Source organism: Globicephala melas, chromosome 5 (genome assembly GCF_963455315.2).
Source record: "Globicephala melas chromosome 5, mGloMel1.2, whole genome shotgun sequence".
In the NCBI taxonomy this organism is placed as follows: Eukaryota; Metazoa; Chordata; class Mammalia; order Artiodactyla; family Delphinidae; genus Globicephala; species Globicephala melas.
Window position 1 is genome coordinate 62,087,000 of NC_083318.1, and position 26,367 is coordinate 62,113,366.

The window sequence follows — 26,367 nt, forward strand, 5'->3', positions numbered from 1 at the left end:
GGTCTCTGCTCTCCTGGAACTTACTTTTTTAGTGGGGGCAGCGGGGATAAGTGATAGGCAATCAGATAAATGAACAATATCATTTCAGAAAGGATAAGTGCTCCGAATAAAACAAAACACAGTAACAGGATAATAGGGACTGATGAAGGCTGCGGGGGGTCCAGATTTAGATGGCGCAGGCGGTAAGGAAATGACTTTCGAGCCAAATGACAGAACGAATCAGAGCCGGCAATGCCATATCTAAAATAGAGAATTCCAGGCAGAGGGATTACCAGGTTCAAGGTCCCTGAGACAGGAATGTGCTTAGCAAATTCTAGGAGCAGGAAGAAGGTAAAGGTAGCCAGGCTTGGAGGAGGAGAGATGAGATCAGAAGGTGGGCACAGGCCATAATAAGGACCTTGTGTTTCATTCTGCTGTCAACAGAAATAATCAATAAACAGTCTCTAATAGGAATAGAAAAGAATTTTATTTGAGCCTGAGGACTATAGCCCAAGAGACACAGATTTAAGAAGTACTTAAACTGTGTTCCACCTGACTGCAAAATGGGGGAGGTTCATATAGGCAAAAATCACAAAGTTACAGTTAGTCGTCCCATGAGTCATTTATCAAGAATCATCATTGGAGCTGGCAAGAAGTCAGGATGCTTGTCAAATAAGGATTGGTTGGGGTCTGAAGTGGTCGCACAGGTACAAGGGGAGACCTTGAGACCTAGGCAGATGCTAGCAGATATTGTTTTAAGAACGACAATATCCTTGTATCCTTGAGTCTGATACAGCTCAGAGAATTCAAGTTCTCAGTGATACAGGAACATGTCTGAAAGCACATCCCAATGGCCACCCGGCTCCATTTTGAATGCCTCAGCCACAGTTATTCCGTTTTGATTTTTAAATGGTTAAATCAGATTTTAGTGGTTAAATCAGATGTACAATGCATGTTTGACAGGCCAGAAGACAGGCTGTTGTAGTTAGCATAAACGTCAATCCAAACCATGTGTAAGCCAGAATGACTTCCCATACCTGTGACAATTTCTTCCATCACTGGGTAAGATGGGAAGCCATCGGAGGTTGGGAAGTAAGGGAGTGGCAGGATCTAATTTAACCTTAAAATAAAAGTCTCCCCAGCTACCGAGCAGAGACTCACTTGTGGGCCTTTCTCAGCCGTGGAAAAGAGGCTTTATTTTGAGGAATTGCCCAGGAAACCACATATCTGAAGAAATATGTCAGTCACAGTTTCCAGGGGACAAACACGCCTGGGTAAAAGTAATCAGTTAAGTAGCATTTATTTTGAGAGTTGATAGTAAAGAATTATTGAAGAAAAAGCAACAATAGTTGCATTTTCAGACTGGTTTTGTGAATGGTGTAGCAAAACGTTTGTGAAAACCGAAGAAGCACTTGATATCATTCTCCTTGGATATACATGTATTTCAAGCTCAGAGGAATTATATATAATTTTGACAAATTCATTCTCCTGACGCTGTCAAAAAATTAGGTCTTATTTTAGTTCTCCCTAAAAGTACTAAAATTGGCAGGAATAAGTACTATCTTTAGAATATACAGGTTAACATATATCCTTATTCCTTTGGGATCTGTTTGACCCATTTAGAAGCCCTGGTTCTTCATCTTTATCAAGGGCAGAACTACCCAGTTTTTAAAAATATGCTGTATTAGGAAAAAAACACCAAGAGCAAAAACTTTCCTATTCCTGATGTAAGAGACACCAGTTAGGGGAGGGTATCCTCTCGCTTAGAGTCAGACAGCTCAAGTGTTCAAGTATTCATCGGCAAACACTTTCTCTTAATTTTCTCCACACTAAAGAACATGGTCCACATGGATAGCCACATGAAGATTAATAATCTCATACTATGTAGTACGAACTACTACACGAGGACTATTTTCTACTTGGGGTTACATCTTAAAGATATGCATGATCATGAAATTTTTATTTACTTTACATTCCAAACTCATTTTAAGACAATGTCTGCACAATGAAAATTGCTGAAGAAGGGCCAACTCTTTGAAATGAATAGAGTATATTTGTTTTGTGCCTGTCTCTCCAGCCTATCAATAACCAATGTTGTGGTTGGACCAACCCTTGTGCTTCTTACTATGATTGCAAGATACCCTTTGGCAATCACCATCAGGAAAGTTTGAAAAAATAAAGCCTTATTACTCACAGGAGCTGGCAATTACACAGCACACCTGGGGCCACACAGCAAGGTCACAGAGAGAGAGAGAGAGAGAGAGAGAGAGAGAGAGAGGGAGGGAGGGAGGGAGGGAGGGAGAGAGAGAAAGAGCGCGAGCGAGCGGACATCGGGTTTTGCTTTTACCTGGGCTCACTCTTTATTGGTGAATTTAAAACATAAGAGCGGGAATTTAAAGCACAGGAAGAGAAAAAAAACAAGTGGCCCAAAATTTCAGTGATTACTGAAATCAACCAAGATCTCTAAAACAAAGGAACCTCAGTGAGTGGAGGTGGCCTGGCTCTGTATGTGTGGTTGTTGATGAGTTTGTTCAAGACAGCCATCATTGAAGTGGATGCATCAGCAATCAAAGCTCAAGTCAGACACATATTACAAACAAACAAACAAACCCCCCCCAAAATGTCAGGGTTTATGCTACAATAGTACTTTAATATTTTTAAGCAGACCAGATAGAACCTGGAAATGTGTACTATTTATATTTGAATGTATTTTTTCACAACACTTCCAGTTTTATCTTTTTAAATAACAGGAGAGGAAGAGAAGTAAATTAGACTCCAAAACAGTGCCCTACTGTGAATGCCACAACTGAGTGGTCTTGGGAATAGTAGAGAGCTGAATGTCTCATGAATGATAGCTGCCAGGGCTGGGAATCTCCCCCTAGTTTTACCTTCATCAGGTTCTGTGATGGTTAAACTTTAGGATATTAAGGAAAACGCAAAGACAGAAAACAAATACATTATTCTAGTAAGGGGGAAGCTTATAATATTCATTGACAAATAAATATCAGAAATTGTTATTAATAAAAGTCCCCCAAAATGTTGAGGATGCACTTTGCTTCTAAAAATAACTCTACAGAGTTGATTTTGTCTCACATGGCTCATTTATTCAGGGATATTTATCAACCAGACATTCTTGCATACAGCCTCTTTTTATCCCCCTGAGTCAAGCTTGGATGGGCTCTACCAGCTTGATTTGTCTGTAACTCTTTTCATGTTGCATTTATGATCAACACGCCTGATTGGCACTCTGTTTCCATAGAGGTGATAACAAAGTCAGGTTACAGTTGGTCTGTTTTCTGGGAGTCAGGGGTGACAGTACATATCTCTAATTATCATCCATTACATACAGATACTGCAGGTGGATCACCTCCTTTCTCTTCATGTTACTCGGTATACAGCACTGGCTAACCTAGTGTGCCCCTAGCATTGTACCCAGATGGTTGGAAAAGAGATGGGCCAAAGGCTGCTTTCTGTGGGAGCTCATAATGTCCAGATTTCTTACATCTTCGCCTGTCTACATTATAACAAGTTCTTAATCTTCTATAAAAAGAAGAGTAGATATATGTTACAAAAGCTCCTTTAACTGGCCTCCTGAACCAACTTGCCTGAATAAAACCCTTTGTAAAACATACTGATGTGAGGGCTTCCCTGGTGGCGCAGTGATTGAGAGTCCGCCTGCCAATGCAAGGGACACGCGTTCGTGTCCCAGTCCGGGAAGATCCCACATGCCGCGGAGCAGCTGGGCCCGTGAGCCATGGCCGCTGAGCCTGCGCGTCCGGAGCCTGTGCTCCGCAACGGGAGAGGCCACAACAGTGAGAGGCCCGCGTACCGCAAAAAAAAACAAAAAACAAAAAACATACTGATGTGAATGGCACAGCTCATTCAACACTGGTGGCTATACACATGTCTTTTTTACTTAAGTCACAAATTTTTATCAATTGCTATCATTACTGGAAAAAAACAGTATCACAGAAGTTCTGCTAAAAGGCACCATTTTAAAATAAAATTCCCACCTTCCTTAATAGTTACTCTAGAGAATACATCTATGTTCTCGGTTTTGCTCGATGTCGGCATTTTGGCCAGCACATTGAGATGTTCTCAGTTACGACCAGACCCATCCCTCCCCCCATGTTTCCACCAGATCCCAGCCCAGTAGTCACCCCCTTAAGAGAGCCTCCCCTGACTTCTCCAAGTGGGTTAGACCTCCAGGTGTGTTTGCTCTCATGGCACCATGTTATTCACCTTCATGGGCCTAAAAATAATCATAATACATTTGTGGGACTCTGTGATTCATGTCTGCCATCCTCCACTGGACTGTAAGCTTCATAAGGGTTTTTTTTTTTTTAACATTCTCAATTTTCTCTTACCATTGTATCCTAAGAAACTAGCAGCGTACCTGGAACATAGTAGATGCTCAATTAAGACCAACCGGATGAAGAAAAGCAGAAAGGCAGAGGAGGAAGGGAGGGCAGCCCATTTTAAAAGCCTGTTTGCCTTAAAATTCATTTCCATTGGTTTAATTATTTTAGTTATTTTTTATTTGACTTCCCTAAAACCATGCGTAAATGATATTTTTATTACTACTGATCCAATTTTCAATGTTCTTATGGGGCCTCAAATGATTTAGAATGCTTATTTACTTTTATGTAAACATATGTATTGTAAGCCCTAACATGGTTTCTCTCACAAGAAATAAAGCTACAAATTAAGTCATTTTTCTGTACCTGCTCTGATGGATATAACGGTATTTAACAGTGACATGGATAATGGATAAATAAAATCAGCACAAAATTATATTTTGAACCCGTTTTTATATTTTTATTTCCACGTATCTGTCTGGGGTACAATGCATCTCAAACAAAATGGTGAAACCACGTTGTAAGGAGAGACTGAGAAGGAAGCAATAGACTAGATACATCACTTGGCCTCTTCCTCATTCTCTCCTGGCCCCAGTCCGTGCCTGCTCTCCACTCTTAGAACTCCTGAAGTCTGGGAGGGAAGCCAAACAGGAACTTAAGTGTCAACCGTAAGCTTGGTATGCTTTCTTTCTTATGCTTATGTTCCCTCAGGTTGCGGAGGAAATTAAATCATTTTATTTAGAACCCATTGTTCTGGGCTCCAGGCTGTTTAGGAAAAGACAAATAGGAAATTAAGGAATTGAGAAATTATACTAGAGACGACTCTGCTACACACTATAAGCAAAATAAACTACCACTAGTGACTTGAGAGTTATGCGCTCGGAGCGTGGGTGTGTTGCATCTTTGTTCTAGACAATAAACTCCTTGCTGTATTTTCTTTCAGCTATAGAGGATGAGTTTGACTTTGCTCTAGGGAAGCAAACTCCAGCATTCCTGAAGAAATGTGTTTGCTATATTAGGAAAATTGCTAACATTGAGCGTTTCGTGAAAATCCCGGAGATGGGAAAATACATGGATATAACTGGAGCAGAACCCAGGATTATTCGGGACCCAGAAGCCCAAGAGAAGCTGATAAAACTCCGGGATGAGTTTATTCCTACCATTGTTGCATCATCTAATCTGAGAGTGTACACATCTGTTACTCATTGTGACATGAAACTAGGCTATTCCCAAGAAATAGAAAACCATTACATAGAAGGACTCGGTAAACAATTTTATGAGGACATGATTGACATAATTCAGGCCACGGTACAACAGAATTTTGACACAGAAACGGATACACTCTACGACGAAATCCTTCAGCATTCATCACTATGTAAAACGTATGCCTCCTTCTACGAGTACAAATGTGAATCTCTAAACATCGTGCATAAATACATTCTTCCAAGCAAAACTGGGCACATCAACCCTCTTGTTATATACGGTGGACCGTGCACTGGGAAGACCCTTCTGCTAGCTGAAGTAGCAAAGAAGGTAAAAGCCTATTCTTTTACGTGTATATTTGTAAAAAATTTTACTTAGGGGAAAAGATCAACTGATCAAATTCACTTCCATTTTCTGTGTTTACCATCCGAATTATAATCGGTCCTTTAGGAATGGATACTTCAGTGTTTCTCTTTTGCTGGTATAACAGTTATACTGAAAGAATAAGACTCACGGGGTCCAATTCTAGGATAGCTTTGTTTTGTCTCTTACTGTTCGAACTCATGTTATGGGGCTAGTTCTCACCTAGATAGAAACTAGGGCAGATCTCACAACTCTTCTCATCACTCTCAGCAAAGACGAGCACTCCAATCGCTTCTGGATATTAATTCCATCTCAGTTCAGCAATTACTCTGTCCAGTCAAAGATGATAATTAAAACTTCAGTCTACATCTCCCTGCCTGAGCCGAGGTCGACCATACACAAGGCACCTCCAGTGGGAAATAGGGACATGGCCATCTTCTCTTTTCTTTCAGCACACAGCACTTCTTCCCCTCTGTCCCTAACCCCAGCTGCATTCTGACCCCTGTAGGGTTGTGGTTTAGGGGATGTAGGAAAGGTAAGGTGGCCAGAACATTCTTATATGACCAGTACTGTTCTGACCTGGGTTCGGCACTCTGGTCCTGGCAGGTGTTTAACACTTCCGTTTCTTCTGAGGTCTTTTCATGGTTTCCCAAAGGTCCTTTCCCTCCCCCATCCCCCACCTTGTCCTCACTGAGCATCTCTCACCTACAGTTCCCTAGGGTGACACAGGGAACTGCATTGCTTTTCTATCTAGCTGGTCACCTCCATAGCTCCTAGGCATCCAGCAACACACATTTCTAGTATCTTTCTGCCAAGAGCCTCTCCACAATCCAGCAAACCCCCTTAGACCTGGGAAAACAGAACCGACAGAAACCCTCGTCAGCTCACGCTTGCCAGTGGCCCACATATGATACATGGGAAACACTCAGGTATTGTTTTGCCCTGAGAAACTCCAGCTCCAATACGGCAGCTCTCTTATCACTCCTCCATCAGAGCAGCTAGCCAGCCTCATTCACTCAACCTCCATATTCCTCAGATGTCATCAGATACAGATGGCCATGTCTCCCAAGCCCTAGGGGGCGTCCTGAAAGTGGTCCATTGCAGCCCCTTTCCCTAGGCTAGAAGTGAGGGGTGGGCATCTCTCAGCCCTCCCCTTTGGGAGTGGGGTGGTGAGAGATACATCCTCATCTCCCACTTTTTTCTTGGCCTCTTGCATCTCTTTTTCAGGCTGGAGGTGGGTAGTCCATCAAAGGTAGCAAAACTAATTTTCAAAACTCCCTTTCAAGTCTTGCAAGATGGGCCGGAGCTTCTATCTGAATGTGGTATCTATTGTCTAAACTGGCTGACACTAGTACCAGTTTTAACCTCCTGTTACACTTGCTATCAAAGTCTGATGGTTTATATTATCCTGGTGTTACTTCAGAATCTTTGTATTGTTCTTCCCATGGTCAGTCTCTTACGAACAGATCTTTCTTTAACTTTGTGAACATTCTCATGATTTATCACGTGCTACACAATTTCAGGTAGATCATCTTGAGGACGAGAACTGGAACAATTGTGTTGCCCCTTATGGGGGGATTACGTTCCAAAGTAAGGTCACAGGAGACAATCGGGTGTATCAAGCTTATTGGGTTGGCCGAAAAGTTCATTCGGGCTTTTCTGTAACACTTATGGAAAAACCTGAACGAACTTTTTGGCCAGTCCCAATACTTGCAAAGTCCTGAGGAAGGCCCATTTACAATCTCTCTACCTGCCAAGCCCAGCTGCTGGTTTTTCTTCTTGTGTTAGGATGTGCTTTCTTTCTTTAGCTGAACACCCAATGAAATGGCAGGCTTACACTTTAGGGACATGTTGCATCAAAATAAACGTGTGCATGTGCACGTGTGTGACTGTCTGTCTTTGAACACTACTTTGTACATGCATCTTCAAACTTTAGAATTATTCCAAGGAAGCAAGATAGTAACACTACAAGGGGAACTGAAATCAAATGAGAAAACATTGGTGTGTCCATTTCACCCTCATTCTGGGGCTTTTTCCTTGTGGAGCAGGGGAGGGTAAAGGTGGTTGGAGGGCCAATGTGCATGTGTTGCGACCCTGTGTGTCTAGCATGGGAGTTACACGATGTGTGCTGATGTGCCTGTATACATACGCAGTTCCTGTGGCCAGTGTGGTGACAGTTAGTCAGGTTTCTGAGCTCTCGCTGTTGCGGATATGTTGTCCAACCACCAGCTCTCCTGAGGAGGCTTGCCTATTTCCAGGTCCTCTGCCTGGACTCTGCCTGCTTCTCCTCCCTCCTGGGGAACATCTGCTCCCCCCACCCCCTGCCACCCCCACCAACAACAACCTGTGCTCTCGTGAGCTCATGTTCCTTGTAAGGATGCAGACAGGCCTCCCGTGTTTATCTCCAGGTTACCTCCTGTGCAATCGACTTCTCCCTGGACGTGAGCTCATGATCAGAGGGCCATTCTTTACAGACATCACACATCCCACAACACGTGATTGGGAGGAGGGAGGACGATGCATATAATCACCATAAGCCATCCACATAGGGACAAACAAACTGTCTTCCGTTTCTGATCTGCCACCGAAGGACAGCTGTAAAATGGCAACATTACCTTCCTCCAAATTAGCTTCAAAGGTTTGGGCCAAACACCGACAATGAGTTGCTTATTTTCCTTAACAGTTCATTCTGAAACTGACATCCATGAATCTTTTCTAAACTTACTCATACGTTAACCTGAACTACCAATTGGGGAAACAAGTTTCATAAACTTACTTCTTAATGTGTTAAATGATATGTCCTTTTCTAAGAAGTATCCTCGGTGAATTCCAAGGATTACTGAATAGTATTTTCTCCCTAAAAATATACTTTGGAGTGTTTTATACTTTGATCATATCCCTTTTTGTCTTTACCTTTCCAGACAGAAAAATATTAAACCTAGCACCCCCCTCATATACTTTATCTCTTTAACTATACAATTTAAAAAGGGACAGTGGCAGAGACAGAACACTAGAATGAAGGTCAGATATGACTTCTACTCCATTTTCATCTCTTGGTAATCATTTAACTCCAAGCAAGCTATTTTTGGCCTTGGTTTCCTCTTCTGTTACATGATACTGTAATCCCATGTGCCCTACAGAGAGACAATACGAGGCCTGATGACTGCCTGTGTTATATAGTAAACTGTCCGTTATAAAGCACAAATTCAGCAAAACTCGTTTAACCAGCATTATATAGATTTTTATGGTAATGATAAAAAATAATCATAATGATGACCCTATAGCATCACAGTAAAGTGTCTCTGAATCATACAAGATTATATTCAGTATCATTTTAGTGCTGAGTATTTTTATTGCATTCTAATTAACTGGAAATGTGGTCAGCCACATATATAGCCTTATGTGATCTCAATTAAGGAAATTATTTGACTCAGTATAATGTGTAGGTCATTACTTAATCTATTCATTAAACAAATATTCACCAAGCACCGACCATGTGCCAACAACCATGCCAAGAAATGGAAATTCAGCGATGAGAAACTAAGCATACTAGATATTCGGGTTTACAGTTTGTGAAATGCTTTGTAACTTTTAGAATACAAGCTAAATTCTGCCTTTGATTGACGAACACTGTGATCACCATTTTAATACCTTTAGTAGAGGGAGCCTGAGGGTCTCACCTACAGACTTTAGTGCATGAGCTTTCTGACAGCTCTCTGACCATCTCAGGCTTTTCCACTTCCTGGTTCTAAGGTACTTTCTGCCTGGTCAGGGTTACCAGAAGGCTGATCTCTGCAGAGGGCAAGGGTTGTTGCATGTGACCATGTGAATATATCTCTCCATTCTAAACACCACCTTTATGTTCTAGGCTTATGGCTGGCTACACGAAGACACAGGACCAGAATCTGACCCAGTCATAGTCGTGAGGTTTCTAGGAACCACAGACATGAGTACTGATCTTAGGACTCTCCTTCTAAGTGTCTGTGAACAGTTGGCCGTGAACTACCGGTGCCTGGTTCAGAGCTACCCTAAGAAGATCCATGACCTCCGCGACTTATTTATAAACCTCTTGAATGAGTCTTCATTGCAGAGACCCCTCGTGGTCATATTCGATGCCCTGGAGCAGCTCTCAGAGAGCCACGAGGCCAGGAAGCTCTGGTGGCTCCCGGTTCACCTTCCCCGATTCGTCCGGATTGTCCTCTCCACGCTGCCCAACAAACATGGGATCCTACAGAAACTAAGGTGCCTTATCCACGAAGAAGACAACTACATCGAGCTGATTCCCCGGGACAGGAAGATGTGCAGCCAGGTGCTCAAACACCAGCTGCTGCGGGTCAAGAGGAAGGTCACGTCGGGCCAGCAGATTTACGTGAACAACGCCTTCTCCAAGTGCACATTGCCCATGTTTGTGAACCTGACCTTTAGGGAGGTGAGAAACTGGCGATCTCACAGAGACGTCGATGAATCCTCCCTCTGTGTCACCGTGCACGAAAGCATAGAGCAGCTCTTCTGCTCCCTGGAGAGGAAGTGTGGGCAGAAACTCGTCTCCCGGGCTCTAGGTTACATCACCATGGCCAAAATGGGTTTGAGTGAAATGGAGCTGGAAGACGTGCTGGCCCTTGACAATAGTGTGATGAATGAGCTCAACGAGAGCGTCAGGCCCAGCAATCCCCTGAGGGTACCTTATCTGTACATCGCGAGGCTCAAGGAGGGCCTCAGTGGATACTTAATCGAGAGACACGTGAAGAACATCACCCTCCTGGTCTGGGCCAACAGACACCTGCAGCTCATAGCCCAGAAGCTATATCTGCAGGATAACAGTGACCTGCATGAAATGCATACCATCCTGGCAGACTATTTCCTGGGGGTCTGGTCAGGGGGCAGAAGGAAAGCTTTCTGCCTTGAAGACCCCTACCTGAATGGCTGTCTTGACTTGGAGAGCAGAAGCCTGCTTGAGGAGGAAAAGCATTTCACGGAGCAGGCTTCCTTCGACAGGCAGGCCCCGGACCAGCCCTGGGTCTTTCAGTGCAACCCACTGGAGCCTGACATCTTTTTCGTCAACCATCGGAAAATGTGTGAGCTCCTGCACCACCTGACGAGGTGTGGGAAAACCGATGACCTGCTCTACGGCATCATCATGAACTTCAGCTGGCTTTACACCATGATCAAAATTGGCCAGTTTGACAAGGTGCTCTTGGACATCGAGCTGGCTTACAACTGCTCGCAGGAGAAGGAGCTGAAGTTCCTGGCGAGCACCCTCCGCAGCATCAAAACCAAGGTCGTCGCGTTCCCCGGCTCCCTTTCCGCAGAGCTTCAGCAAAGACTGCTGCCCGTCGTGAGTTCCCTGCCCAAACTTAGACACCTTCTTTTAGAATGTGACAAAGATGGGCCCAAATACTGCTCCATCGTGCCATTACACTCATCCATGGATGTGACCTATAGCCCGGAGCGTCTTCCCTTGTCATCTAGTCACCTGCACGTCACCGAGATTCTGCCCACCTGTAACCCCAGTACGGTGCTCACAGCTTTAGAAAACGGTTCCATCAGCACGTGGGATGTGGAAACGCGTCAACTACTCAGGCAGATCACGACGTCCCAGTCTGTCATCCTGGGCATGAAACTCACCAGTGACGAAAAGTATCTCGTGGTGGCAACGACAAATAACACCTTGTTGGTTTACGACAATGTAAATTCTTGCCTCCTGTCTGAAGTGGAAATCAAAGGGACCAAGCATGGAAGTGGCTCCACCTACATCAATGGATTTACACTGTCCGTCAAACACGCTCTGGCCTGGCTCGAAGCCAGCAAAGATGTCACTGTCATCGATCTGCTCTACGGATGGCCCCTTTACCAGTTCCACTGCTGGTACGAAGTGACCTGTGTCCAGTGCTCTCTGGACGGCGTGTATGCCTTCTGTGGACAGTACCTGAACACCACTACCATCTTCCATTTAGGGAGTGGAGAAAAGTTATGTACGGTGACGTCTGAATTTTCAGGTGGGTTTGTGAAATTCCTTCTTATCTTGGACACGGCTCAGGAAATGGTAATGGTAGACAGTGAGGGAAGCCTTTCTGTTTGGAACACTGAGGACATCTCCAACCCCCAGCTGACCGATGACTTTGACTGCCGAAGAGAAGATAGTGAGGTGGTCAGCGTTGAGCTTTCAGAGGACCAAAGTGCAGTTCTGATCTGTAAAGCCCTCAGCATCGAGCTCTTAGATACCGGTATGTGGAAGGTGGCTGAAAAGTTCAGAGCGAAGCACAACGAACGCTTTATATCGGCTGTGCTGTCCAAGAATGGAGACTGCATCATTGCGACCATGGAAAACACCTCGGCCGTGTTTTTCTGGAGGCGGGACACGGGACAGTGTATGGCGAGCTTACAGGAAATCTCAGGTACCATAGTCAAGTTGGTGAAATCCAGTCATCACAACATGCTGCTATCTTTATCCACCAGTGGTGTTCTTTCTATCTGGGACATAGATATAATCACAGCTATGTCCAACATAGATAAGACTGGAAAACCCATCCAAAGTCTGGTGTTACCCGCTAGGGGGGAAATCATTTACTCCCTCGATGGCTCTGATTGTGTTCACAAGTGGAACTTCAGCAGTGGGTTCCTTGAAGCAGTATTTAAGCATGAAGGAATAGTTGAACACTGTGTGTTGACATCCTCTGGAGACGTCATGGTGACATCGGATGACAAGAGCAGCCAATACGTCTGGCATACCAGCAGCGGTGAAAACCTCTTCCGAATTAATGGGCAGAGAATATCTCAGCTGCTGATTACCCACAATGACCAGTTCGTGGTCTCTCTCTGTGAGGAAAATGCCTCCAGGGTTTGGAGACTGGCCACGGGCCACAGGGTTTGCAACATCCTGACCACTCTGCAGAATGCCTTCATAACCTCTGCAAATACCTTCGTGGTGGGCATGACCAAAAGCAAGGTGCTGGCAGTCAGTCTTTGGACGGGAAGCATCACCAAGAAGGTCTGCTGCGAAGACGGCACCACCATTGTGAATTTTAAATTGATCCCCGATTGTCCGGACATCATTGTGTTTATCACGTCAGCCGAGACGGTGAATATCTGGAGCCTGACAGATGAAGTGATCTGTCGCCGTGTGCAACTTCCAAACAACTTCCTGAAAAATCTAGAGGATTTTGAAATTTCCCCCAATGGAAAGCTAGGCATTATTTCCAGGGGAGATGAAAATATCAACGTGCTGGATTTACACAGCGGTAAATTACGGGTGGTTCACGCCTCTGGGGTCATCTGGAGGCACAGGTTGTCTCGAGACGGTCGCTACCTGGTATACATTTGTTTCCGAAACGGGGAGGAAGAGGACGAAAATGGTGCGATATCCAGTTTGATTGTCATGAGACTGGCCGATGGCAAAAATATCGGTGCTTGCTCCCTTTACAAAACTCCAACTTTTCTTGCCCTCTCCCAGCGGCACCTGAACATCATTGTGGGTTTTGACGACGGCAGTATAGGGATATACACGGTGGTGGACCGCGTAGACGCTGCACTGAAAATTAAAATAGCCACTTCAAATAGCAGACAAATTTTCAATAATGCGACACAGACATCCAGGCCAAAGTGTCATAGTTACTGTTTTAAAATGTCTGTGGATTGCTTATGGAGAGAGTCCACTGAGGTCTTTGCAAGAGACAGTCCCATCACAGTGAGTGACTCCATGGAGCCCAACGAGGCGACGCCCTCCAAGAAACACAACTCTTGCTATGACCGGGTGTGCTCAGCCCTGGAATCCAGGGGCCACAGCTATGCCCCTGACAACTGAAAAAATGTTTTTCCTGCTCAGCAGAAATACATAATATGTAAAAGAAAAAAAAGTATCTTCTGTATCCCAGATGATAAACACTCATTCTTAAAGGACAGGAAAGATGCTGGAGTCCCAATGCTAATTATTGCCATGCTCATGAAATGTACAGAAATGTGAAATTGGTTGTGAGGTTGGTCTTCTTGACAAAGTGTATCCAGGAACGAAGTCTTAACAGAGAATTTCTACAAATCGTATTTACATGGCTATATCAACTGGAAGTTAGAGGGTAGTTTTTAAATTAACTGGACGGGAAGAAGCAGCTTAACTCATCCCATTGTCCAGATGAGAGAGGCTAGAGCTACATAGAGACCATTTGGACTGAAGTTACTTCTACAGCAACTGGTTGAAATTTGTAAACACAAATTGCTGTTGGACTTCAAGTGATTGTGTGGATAACTAAACACAGCCTTAATCTCTCCTTACATTTTATGATCCTGACAACTGTGTCAATCCAGTCTGCAGATGGAAGGTCTAAAGGTGCAAAATAATGTAACAAAAATGCCCAGATGTACTCCCAGTTTCCCAGGAGAAAGGATGTGAAGTGTGAGGCCACAGACTGACTGGGGCAAGAGCTACCTACCGCTATCATAGGGCTATTGAACACACAGAGTCGGTCTTCATTAAAATACAGTTGTGACAACTGCATGCAAGGGTTTCTGTATAATGGAACACATGATTTTTAAACTATTTTCTGGGCTGCAAAAGAACACATTTACTAAGAAACCACAATCTTTTCATGTCATTTTGAAATGTCTATTTGTGCTGGGTGTAAAAAAGAGTTACAGAAAGGGCATTACAAATTTGGTCAAAACACCTCTTCATTTCTATCATTGTACTAACAAAAGGCTGTGCTATGGAAGTCAGTTGTACCGAAGCATAAATTATTTCCTAAATCCCTGCAGTAAATCTTAATAGAAGGAAAGCTTTCTCGACATGCCATCTATGGAATACTGATGACATCTGCCTTACTCTCATTCCTCCTCTTTCCTGTGTAAAACGCAGATAGCTGACCAAATACTCTGGGACAAACTGAATATGCCTGTCTTTGTGCTAAAATATTCTGTAAATCTTAAGGGTGTCCAAAGGCTCTTTACTGTCCCTGTTTGTACTCACTTTCTTACTTCTACACACTGTATGTATCCTTCTTTATCTGTCACCCTTTCTGCCTGAGGACTCTCTAGAGCCTTTTATAGTCTTCTCCGTTTCAAAGCAGAAGCTGTGAAATTGGTATTCGATGTTTTTAAAAACTACTCCTCCTATTTAAAAGAAAATATTACATCTCAAGAGGGGAAAGTGATTTTCTTCCTTCCCTATCCTCCTCATGGCATGTCCTTGGATGCGTTTCCAAAGGGCGTCAGTAGTGGGGGTTTGGTTTGGTTTGAAAGGGACAGTGGTGACTTGAGAAGGCAGAATAATGAACAAGGAACTGACTTGCTTTCAGTCCAGCTCTGCCATGAACTCATCCAATATTCGTAGACAGATCTTTTAACCGCCCAAATGTATTGTTTTTGTAAACTGCAGAATGAGGGTAGTGATACCTCCTGCTATTGCTCTCATAGGGATGTGAGGGAGAAATGGGAGAAAAAAGAGAGTGACATCTTAACGGTTAACGCTAACGCAAGAAACAAAGTGATTTAACCCACCGGGAATCCAAGCCAACTGTATGTCAATTTGGAAGTCGGCTTGACAGGTAAGCATACAGAGATGTGATTCCAATATAGACGCCCACTCCCTAGTGAAAGACTTTTTTTTCAGTATACTCCTCCTGGTCTAGCTACCAGCCAGGGAGGTGGTAGCCCAGAGAAGGCTCAGCCCACACACAGACCACGTGGAGTTGACTGAGTCAATGCTTTTTTTTTAGCTCTTCGGAGGCAACACATTCTCATTCCCGTCATTATCAGTTGGCCCTCCGTGCTACACATTCGTAAGAAATAAATGTCTAGATGGATTAAATGTAGTGTGTGAACGTTCTGTGTAACAGCCAACAGCGTTTAACAAGTGACTTGAATGATTTTTCCTAACTTGTTTGCAACTGATAGCTCATATTGAATGTTTTTATGTAAACTTTGTATTGTTGGGAAGAACTACCCAATCAGAGATCTATATTTTCATAAATGTTACATTTAGTTAAATTTTATTACAGAGTTGTTACACTAGAAAATTATTGCCGTCTTCAAAAAATGTACAGTCTTGTGTAGGTATTGTTTGTATGAATAAAAGATAAACTACTTAGATTTGTGTGGCGTTTGTTTTTCTCCCCCAACTTTGGCAGATGTAGTTAGAGGTCTTCAGTAACAATAGCAATAATAATAATAATTGTTCATGCTTACTGAGTGCTTACTGTACACGAGCTTTGCATGTGCTAAGCCATGTAATCTTCACAACAGCCAGGTATGTACTGTTAATACTCCAAACGTACAGATGAAGAAACCTAAAAACAGAGGTCCAGAGGGAATCGCTGAACAGGATTTCAATACACCATCAATTTTTTTTGTTGTTGTTAACTTCTCAAAGCACATAAAAATAAAGCATTGAGTATCCAGCAGGAACTTACTGCTAATGACCTGGAAGATATTTTCTAATTTAAAGATGAGAGGCCAGGCTAGGCTCTGAAGATCACTGGAGGTCTTTGCAAACTCCCAGGATTTTCAGGTATAACCGTAACTGCAATAGTTGCAGTATTCATCCAACAAATACTTACTTCGGCATACGATTTGCCAGGAATACAAAGATTAATAAATAGTTTATACCTTCTAGGACTTCAGTCTTAATAGGAAAACAGGAAACAAGTTCTATGTGTAGTACATGAAGTTTGGTTCTCAGAGAAAATGTGGAGGAGTGGATCATTATTATTTGCATAAAAGCATTTCATATACATGGAGTTTGTTGTTTAATTAAATATCTTCCTTCCTAGGGTCAAGAACACAACAAACACTGTGCTTGCTATGTCTAAGTCATTATGCTATGCCTAGGATGATTTAAAAATTAGTCACGCACAACCCCTGCCCTCCAGGATCCTATCATCTAAGGGAGGCGCAACTAAATTGGATGTAAGACAGACTGTGATTTAAAAAAAAGTTGTTAGCCAAAAAAAAAAAAAGTGAAAAGTGAAAGTCAGGTACTGAGGATACGCTGCAGAGGAGTAATTAACTCTAACTGGGAATCAAAAAGGATGGCAAGAGGAGGTGACAGAGAGCAGTGGCTTGAAGGATAAGTAGGACTTAGCTGTCAGAATGTCAGAAAGACATTTCAGGTGGAGGAAGCTGCGTGAGCAAAAACAGGGAGCGTCAAAGTCTACTTAGATGACTTCAAATGCTATGTGGGGATTTTAAACTTTATTCGGTAGCCAATAGGGAATCATGAAAAAGTTTTTGAGAAGGGGAATGGCCTAGTTGAAATGGTATTTTTTAAAATGACTGGGGCAGTAATATGTCAGATGAATTAGAGATGAAAGAGACCATAAGCTGGGAGACCAGTAAAGAGACTATTGCAAAGACCTGAGATAGAAAGTATAAGAACTTGATCTTAGGGCTGTGGCAGTAAAATTGCTAAGAAGAGTGATTTCAGGATGTCACTGATAGAGGTGGGTGATGAAAGAGAATGAAAACTCTAATTCCAGTTCCAACTGAAATTGAGTGGAGAGTAGAGTTACAAATGTAAAAGGAATAGGTTAGGAGATGAAAATGAGGGAAATAATAAAGTTGGACCCAGAGAGTTTAAAGGTTAAGACATCCACACAGGCAACTGGTAATACACGATCCATTCAATGAAGAAACCTGAGCTAAAGATAAAGAATCCAACCAGTAATCTCTTTCTCAAAAGTCTAAAATGCCTAATATGGCACTCGTTTGGTTGTAATGTAAGCCAATACCATAACCTTTTTAAAAGTTTGTCTCTTCTTTTCTTTAGAACTATATTGACAAATTTAGAACTATACTGACAAATCCACTCAAACAAATTAGCTTTCTTAGCTTCCATAACTCATCAGCGGAGAACAATTTATATGCCAATGAAAACATAAACACACCTAAAAACCTAAGTGAATCGTGGTGTTTCATTCCCACACACATGACGCACGGCCTCTCACTGTTGTGGCCTCTCCCGTTGCCGAGCACAGGCTCCGGACACGCAGGCTCAGCGGCCATGGCTCACGGGCCCAGCCACTCCACGGCATGTGGGATCTTCCCGGCCCGGGGCACGAAGCCGCTTCCCCTGCATCGGCAGGCGGACTCTCAACCACTGCGCCACCAGGGAAGCCCTTCCTTATTTTTTATGAGGGTCCCCTCTGAGCTCCATTTGGCATTCCATGTGAGCTGCATGAAATACAGATTACACTTTGTACAGACACATCAAAGGGTTCAGTTTCAGTGTATCAACATGACAAATTATGTAAAACTGGTAATTTGAGGTTACCAATACCACCACCACCTGTGGCTTTATAGAATCCCAGCCTTTAGTAGATGAGGGTAACTTAGCCCGCTGCATGAGCAGATTCAGGGTGGTGGTGCATCATTTTGTTCAAACACAGATTACCGGGGCTTCCCTGGTGGCACAATGGTTGGGAGTCCGCCGGCCGATGCAGGGGGCACGGGTTCGTGCCCTGGTCCGGGAAGATCCCACATGCCGCGGAGCGGCTGGGCCCTTGAGCCATGGCCGCTGGGCCTGCGCGTCCGGAGCCCACGCTCCGCAACGGGAGAGGCCACAGCAGTGAGAGGCCCGTGTCCCAAAAACAAACAAACAAACAAAAAAACAAAAAAACTTCACCCTCCCTGATTCCACTATCTTTAAATCCATATGTCTGGGGTGGAATCCAAGAATCTGCATTTTTACTAAATTCTCCCAGATGATGCTGATTCTACCAGTCTGGGAAACACACTTTAAAACCCAAGATAAATACCAACTGGTCAAAATAACCAACCGATAAACTTACCAGTGGACATTTCTAAAGCATGGGCTAGAAGTTGGACAAGACGGTCCTTTACTGTGACAAAGAGTTTTATCAGACAGTGATGTAAAACAGCACACAACGTCCCCTGTAAATCTATCGTTTTAAAGCATGCAGCTACTACACAAGCGGAAGGATTCAAAAAACGAGTTTTCCCCCATAAAGCGTGACAAATGTTGTCGTGTAAATGGCGCTGGAATCACTAGAGTGGACACATTAAGAACTAAGGGCAGTGTGTCCATCTTTAAACAGTATTCTGCCCTGTTGCTTCTCCAGCATCCTGTTTTATCCTGACTCTCCCTGAATGAATGAAGGGGAAAGGGAGAAGAGGGCAAGCCAGGTGGCGCCGTAGCTTAACACATTTTCCTGCCAAGCCCAACACTGACGCACTTTGGAGCACAGGTGAAAACAATCTCCAACCCTTAAGTACTATTTTAGAGTAAAGCAACCCACCTTAAGTGCATGGATTGCCACAAGCACGGGCGTGGAGCTCAGGAGGGTAGACGGGGTGTGGCAGCCGAGGTTCCAACACCCCAGGAACAGAGAGGGAAGGTGAGGGGTGGGGGAGCATGACTTCGTTGAACTCCCACCGCGGTCTTAAGGGTGCAGGCGAGGCTGTGCAACTTCCCCGGGAATTCTCATTCTAGTAGCGTCTGCGCTCTTTCCCAGACCATCTATCCCATAAAGGCAGGCGACAGTGCACACACCAGGTGTAGGCGGCTAATGCCAGCACTGGGGGGGGGGGGGAGGCGGAGGGGGGGGCGGGAACAAAACCACAAGTTCACGGAGGGAACGGGAGACAGATTTGCCAGGGAGTGCATTTATGTATCTCCCCCCACTTACGTCCCAAATCTTAGGAAGCTCCCTTCTCCCTGCAGCACGACGCCCAAATAGGCACCAAAAAGTTTCCCTGCGCGGGCAGAGGCTGGCATGCAGCCTGGGTGTCGGTGATCAGAGGCCGAGCTCCGGGGTTTTCTGTTTGGGTGCGCCCCGCAGGCCAACCAGGGCTCGGGGGCGTCGGCGGGGGCGCTCCGGAGGCCCAGGCGCGGCGCTGGCAGCTCAGGTAAAGGGTTACGCGGACCCGGGAGGCTCGCCCGCCGGCCGGGCCACGTGACGCGCCGGCCCAATGAGTGCGCCGGGGCGGCCGTTGCGGGCGCGGCGGATCCCCGCGGCGCTGAGCCGCTGGAGTTTCCCGGCGCGGCCGCCCGAGGCCGGCGAAGCCATGGGCGCCGCGACCCCGCCGCCGCCGCCGCCGCCGCCCGGCCCCAGGTAGGGACAGTCTCCAGCCCCGCGCGCCGGGCCCCGCCGCGGGCAGCACAGGCGCTTGACTCCCGCGGAACTCGGGTTTTGTGGCAAGGTTCCCCCCACTTCTCTCACGGGGCATTTTTATTTATTTCCTTTGCCGTGGGAAAAGAAAAAAAAGTGGGGTATGGGGAGGTGAGGCAGTTCTTAGTTTGATTGCTTCGGGAAAGTCAGGCCATTCAACAAAGGCTCTGAAAGAGGCGAAATCCAGAATGGGGTGAGGTGGGGGGGACTTTTACAAACTCCCCCAAACTAAAGACCAAGACAGTTTGCAAAGCTTGGCATCTACTTGATGTGTGAAACACTCTTGTTTTTAAATATCTTATTAATGATCTTTCAATAGTGCCTGAGAACTTGAACTGGGAAAACTGCAAAAGATTTCCCCCTTATTTCTAAGTACCCCCTCCTTCCCCCATTTTTAAGCATGTGAATGTTTTTAAGTAAAACGGAAATGGAAGGTGACCGGCGCTGTCTCTTTGAAATGTCCTTGGGTCCCAGGATTTGCCCCCTTTGGGGCGCTGGCGATGAGTAGGGATTGAGGGGAGGCGCCAGTACTAGGAAGCAGCACGTGTTGAAGGAGGGTCCCAGGTGCAGCCGGTTAAATGGTCAGACACTGTTGGCTGAATATTTGATAATTAGGCAAGTATCTCCCAGGTCGATTACTTGGGTCTCAGTGACCTTGGCAGTCCAGAAGAGGTGAGATTTTCACAAACCACCACTGAACAAATTTTCCAGTGATAAAGACAAAAATCAATGTTTTGTTTTGTTTTTCCTCAAGCACTAATTCACCTTAGAAACAAAACAAAAACTCCCTTTAGTAATTTAGTACATGTTGTTTTCCATTGCAGTATAGATGTTTGCCCAGTGAATTTAGAGGAAGTCAGTGTTCCATGAGGTGGTTCAAAGCATTAAAGAATAGGGTGTTTATTTTCCTCCTGTCACTGCGAGAGAGAATTACTGATGGCAGTTCTCACCATGGCTTGTAGGTGGTTGTAAACACGCTATTTTGGAAACACTTGAGAGTTGAATGAGAAAGATGGGGAAAGTGGTTGCTGCTTTTAAAGACAATAGGTTCTATATTTGCCACTTATTCTCACACTGAATCCTCCAGTTAACACTATTTTAAGAAGGAGACATGTTAAAGTCTTCTAAGGCTGAGCACCCAGGTCTGTAGACCATCCGAACAGTCATGAGGCAGATCACTGAAACAATAACCAAGCTCTGAAGGTAAAGTAGAGTTCTGGGGTTATTTGTATTTCTCTAATGTGTGAAGAGTCAGTTATAGGAAGCTGCCTTGATCACAGAGGCCAAATGGAGCAGACACTGATACGAGAAGGCAAGGTTCGGCTTCTTTCTCTTCCTTGCTCTCTGTGTCCCTTCTGATCCTGTTCTTTGATTCAGTAAGCATGTGATAAGCTCCTATCTCATGGCATCTGTTCCCCGGGCCTGGTTATCAGAGGTTCTCAAGATTTAGATATGTAATGACATCTGAAGATCAAGGTGGCCAGTCTTAGCTATGTTCTAAGAGCTTTTGCATATCTGGAATTTAAAACAAAACAATGACTTGCATGTCAACTAAACATGTTCCTTAGCCTAGAATGGAGCAATCCCCCCTGACTTTCCACCTAGTCCCTGTCTGAGCCTGGCAACATAACCAGGCTAAGCCCTGGCCAGAATCCAGTGTCAGCCCAAGGGCAGAGCAGGTAATGCCCTCCCTGCTCTGGGAACAGCCCTACCCTTGGTGCCGTGAGAGCCTATTGACTGTGCTTCCAGGAATGGACTCCAGTTTCCGAATAATTGAATACCAGCCTCTTAGTAGCTGGGTTTCCTCTACCTGGACTGTTTCAAATTCCCCTAGTTCCACAATTTTTTCAAACACCCAGAACCTTGGGATCTTTTAGGCTCTTGGTAAAATAGTACCTAGCTCCTGCCCTTTTTTTTTCTTTCTTTCTTTTTTGGGGGCATTAGATTGATCATTGGTTGCAGATAGACTTACTAGATATCTAGAAAAGAGGAGTTGATAGGCTCATCCTAGGGGAGAGGATAGACCTGAGCCCTCACCCATCTGCAGGTCAGCCAGGTCATCCCATTATAGCCTTCCTTAGTCTAGTTATCACCTGAATGCTATGTAAGAAAATGAAATGAAAATGAAGTGTTTTATCTACTCTCACCCTTTTCACCTGAGAATATCATGGTCCCACAGAGATTGGAATCTTCAAAAGGACCATAGATCACCAAAATGACCCTATCCTAAAGCATGCTTATAACACACCCATCAGGTGAATATGTATCCTCAAGCAGAGACTTAAAAAAACTCAAAATACTGACTCAGTGTCATCAAGCATCTTAGAAAAGACTCTCCTGAGCTGCAGTAAATATCAATAGTATTAACATAAGGCAAGAGGAATATCATGTCTCCGATTTTACCGCAAGCAGTGAACTCTGTTCTATTCCGGGTACAATTGACTTTCTAAAATTAAGTGGAACCCTGACCTGGCCAGGGTTTGTAGACATTTGGTCAGGTGCTAGGGACACAGTCCTTGCCTTTGGGGGTCTTACAGTCCTCAGAGAAGACATTGGAGGATTTTAAGCAGAGCAGATCTGCATTTTAGAAAGTTCACTCTGGCTGCAGTGAGAAGAATGAAATGGGGAAGATACAAGCAAGGCAGCTGCTAAGAAAATCCCCACTAGAGGGGAGAGAGAAGTGAATTGATTCAAAAGATACTTAGGCAAAGGTATTTAAGATACTAACTCAAAGAAAATATTAGGTGACTCAACTCTCTGAAAAGTTGACCTGTCATTTCAAAATATGTGTGTTCCAGGTAGATAACCAGAAGCGACGTTTCATTACAAGGCTGTCCCTACTGACTGTAGCTACTCTCGGACCCCAAGTAATTTGTTTCTATCACAGAAAAAAGTTTTTGATAAAGAATGAGGCTGGGGATTCCCTGGTGGCACAGTGGTTGAGAATCCACCTGCCGATGCAGGGGACGCAGGTTCGTGCCCTGGTCCGGGAAGATCCCACGTGCCGCGGAGCGGCTGGGCCCGTGAGCCATGGCCGCTGAGCCTGCGCGTCCGGAGCCTGTGCACCGCAACGGGAGAGGCCACAACAGTGAGAGGCCTGCGTACCGCAAAAAACAAAAAAAAAGAATGAGGCTGTTTTTTTATTCACACTTTCAACAACGTGGTGCTTCTTTATGCAGACTTAACTATATATATCTGAAGGCAAAGTTAAGATAAACTGTTGCCCTCAGATTGTACCCACATTCTCTGATTTAGCTTAATTCCTCCCAGGAATAAAAACACCCTGACTTTTGATTGTGTAACAGTAATGGAAGTGGGCAGTGGAACAGTCTTTTTTTTTTTTCTAAGTTGGCCACAGTAGGGCCTGCTGTATGTCACAGGGAAGACTGTATCGTATTTGCAGAGGGCACTGTTAGAGCATGTACTAGTGGTGTGTGAGAGGCACCAAATGCCCGTGAGAGAAGAAAAGCCACTCTAGTCACTGCCACGTGTATAGCTTTTTAATACAAATGTATTTGAATGTATTTGCAACTTACTTGTTTATTAGTTCCAGGGTCAATCACTGCATGAGAATTTTGAAACTTTTTAAATTTTGGTGTTAAATCTTTCTCCCCTCATTTGATAACTATATATCTTGGGTCATTAATGTGCAATAAATGCAGATTTGATTTGTACTTTATGGCTGTAAAACAGTGTCCTCCTTGTTTAGTGATCACACTGCACAACCTCAGTCCTGCAGAATATTTATTGCAACTTAGAAATGAATAAAAGAAGTCTATCTGCACATGCAAAGAATTAAGAGCCACATAACTTCGATTCTGGCTAGAGCTTACATGGCATTATTCATCTTTTGATTCCTAATGAGCTTGGCTATCTGGGTTCCTGGTCCGCAGCAAGGAGGTCCACCTTCTAGATTCAGAGCATGGCTGTTAGAATACGTGTGATACGTAGTCACAACCAACTGCTGAGCAGTGAAGGCAATACAGGGAGGGGTGTCTCTGATTACATCCTAAATCTATGAGAAAAGAAAAGTTGGGTTCAGAACTATCTGTTAACAAGGAAATAAGTATTGCCTTTTGGAAAAATGGATCCTCAGTCCTTTTTAGAGCTAGAAAAAACCTTAAAAGTCATTTAGTCTGACCACCTTAATTTACAGATAAGGAAACGGAGACTCAAAGAGGTTAAATGATGTTTCCAAGGTCATATGGCTGCCAACTGGAAAAGCTACTGGGACCAGAATCTATGAATCCCAATTTCCAGTTCAGCCATCTTCCTACTACTGACCAAAAAGTAGAAATGTTAATGGTATGGAAAATTCATTATCTGTTGCCGTTGTACCTTTTTCTCAGAATATTGTAATAGCCACTATTTATGGAGAAATTACTTACATATACACAGTGTCAGTTATCTATTGCTGTATAACAAACCACTCCATAACATAATGGCTTAAAACAACCACCATTTATTTAGTTTATGACTTTGTGCATCAGCAGTCTGGACCCGGGGAATCTACTGGTCTTGTCCAGGCTCCCTTATGTGTCTCTGGTCACCAAGGTGGCTCTGCCTCTGGGTGTTGGCTGGCTGTTGGCTGAGTCCTCTGGGGAGCAGCTGGGCCTCATGCTTCCCATCACTGGGCAGGCTGCCCTGGGCCTGGTCACATGTTGGCTCAGCATGGTTGTGATCAGGAGCATGGGAGCAAGGCTCCTTGAGGCCTAGACTGCAACGGACACAAGTTGCTTCTCCTCCAATCTACTTATGAAGAAACAGACTCTACCTTTTGATCGGCGGAAGTGCAGAGCCTTTAGAGAATGGTATGGATTCAGGGAGGGGTGGAGAATTGTGGCCGTTTTTGCAATCTGCTGCATTGTCCGAGCACTTTATAGAACTTAACTAATTCTCATAACAACGCAAGAGATGAAGGCAGAATTTTACAGGTGAAGTCATTGAAACTCAGGCGTGTTAGTTCACATGAGGCAGGGGAATAGCTGGTGAGCAGTGGAACCAGCATTGGAACTCAGATCTGATCCGGGACTTCCCTGGTGGTGCAGTGGTTAAGAACCCCCCTGCCAATGCAGGGGACACGGGTTAGAGCCCTGGTCCGGGAGGATCCCACATGCCGTGGAACAGCTAAGCCCACGCACCACAACTAAGCTCTAGCCTGCGCTCTAGAGCCCGCGAGCCACAACTACTGAGCCCACGCGCCACAACTACTGAAGCCCGCGCAGCTAGAGCCAGTGCTCCGCAACAAGAGAAGCCATGGCAATGAGAAGCCCGCACACCACATCGAAGAGTAGCTCCCACTCGCCACAACTAGAGAAAGCCTGCCCCCAGCAGCAAAGACCTATCACAGACAAAAATAAATAAATAATTTATAAAACTATATTTAAAAAAAAAGATCAGATCCAAAGCCCGTGTCTGTAACCATGATGCAGCTCTGCCTCTGTGCCTCTCTGTGTGATGCTGCAGGGGAGGATGGTATTAGTAAAGTATCATAAGCTCAGAGTTTCATATGAACAAAATTAACTTTAAGAATCCTTTTTCTTGATTTATGTGCTAAAAGAAATCAAGCCAGTTAAGATTCAGAGTAAAGAGAAACTGGATTATCAGAGAAGCATAGTAGGGGACAAGGTGATGAGCTTAGGGGAGCCAAGGGAAAGACAGATTTGAAAAGGATAGCATCTATTTATAGTCAAAAGATCCTCCTATCACTTACATAAAATGGGTAATAGCCCCACTACACAGATGAAGATATTTGCCTGATAAAGATTGCATTCCAACCCATGTCTGTATGTCTCCAAAAAATTACCCCCTCCCCATTTTTTTCCCACTGAGCCAATAGGTTTTGCTACTCCAAGCGGGGTCCATGGGCCAGCAGCATGGTGGTCACCTGGGAGCTGGTTAAAATTGCAGTCTTGCCCCCACTTCGGATCTACTGAATCAGAATCTGCATTGTAACAAGATCCTCAGATGATTCATAAGCACAGTGAAGTCTGAGGAGCACTGCATTAAAGGGACCATGCGGGAAATGATTTGTAATAAGATGGGCTGGTGGAAGGGCATTCTAGGCAGAGAGAACAGCACGAGCAAAGGACCTGGAGTCTGTGGGCAGGTAAAGGAATTCCTGGACTAGAGGAGGGGGCATGTTTTTGGAGTAGAAGGAAATAGGGTGAGACTGATGGAATCACTGTGGATCCTGAGGAAGTCTGCTTTCAGGAAGGCTGATCAGGCAGCACTGAGGATGGCCTGGAGAGCCTGGAGGCAGTGAACCCAGTTGTGAGGCATGCCGAGGGGAGGGCTCAGACTGAGGCAGGCATGACGGAAATAGAGAAGAAAGGTCCAGTCTGGGAGAC

At 44.5% G+C, this 26,367-nt stretch overlaps 2 protein-coding genes and 1 pseudogene across 3 annotated transcripts in view; all 3 read left to right on the forward strand.

Annotated features, from left to right (window-relative positions):
• Positions 1–15,978, forward strand: part of NWD2 (NACHT and WD repeat domain containing 2) — a 205,231-nt gene extending 189,253 nt beyond the window's left edge. Inside the window, exons 6-7 of the mRNA XM_030881012.2 lie at positions 5,281–5,870; positions 9,772–15,978. Of these exons, the coding sequence (XP_030736872.2) occupies positions 5,281–5,870; positions 9,772–13,704 (4,523 nt within the window). The 3' untranslated portion in view covers positions 13,705–15,978. The remainder of the gene's footprint in view (positions 1–5,280; positions 5,871–9,771) is intronic.
• A 3,885-nt stretch (positions 15,979–19,863) lies between these two features.
• C5H4orf19 (chromosome 5 C4orf19 homolog) overlaps positions 19,864–26,367 on the forward strand; it is an 82,500-nt gene continuing 75,996 nt past the window's right edge. Inside the window, exon 1 of one of the 2 annotated variants that reach the window (XM_060299233.1) lies at positions 19,864–19,960. The gene's annotated coding sequence lies outside the window, so the exon portion shown is untranslated. The remainder of the gene's footprint in view (positions 19,961–26,367) is intronic. The other variant, XM_060299235.1, reaches the window with a different exon arrangement.
• Positions 19,914–26,367, forward strand: part of LOC115865929 (CDGSH iron-sulfur domain-containing protein 2 pseudogene) — a 79,173-nt pseudogene continuing 72,719 nt past the window's right edge.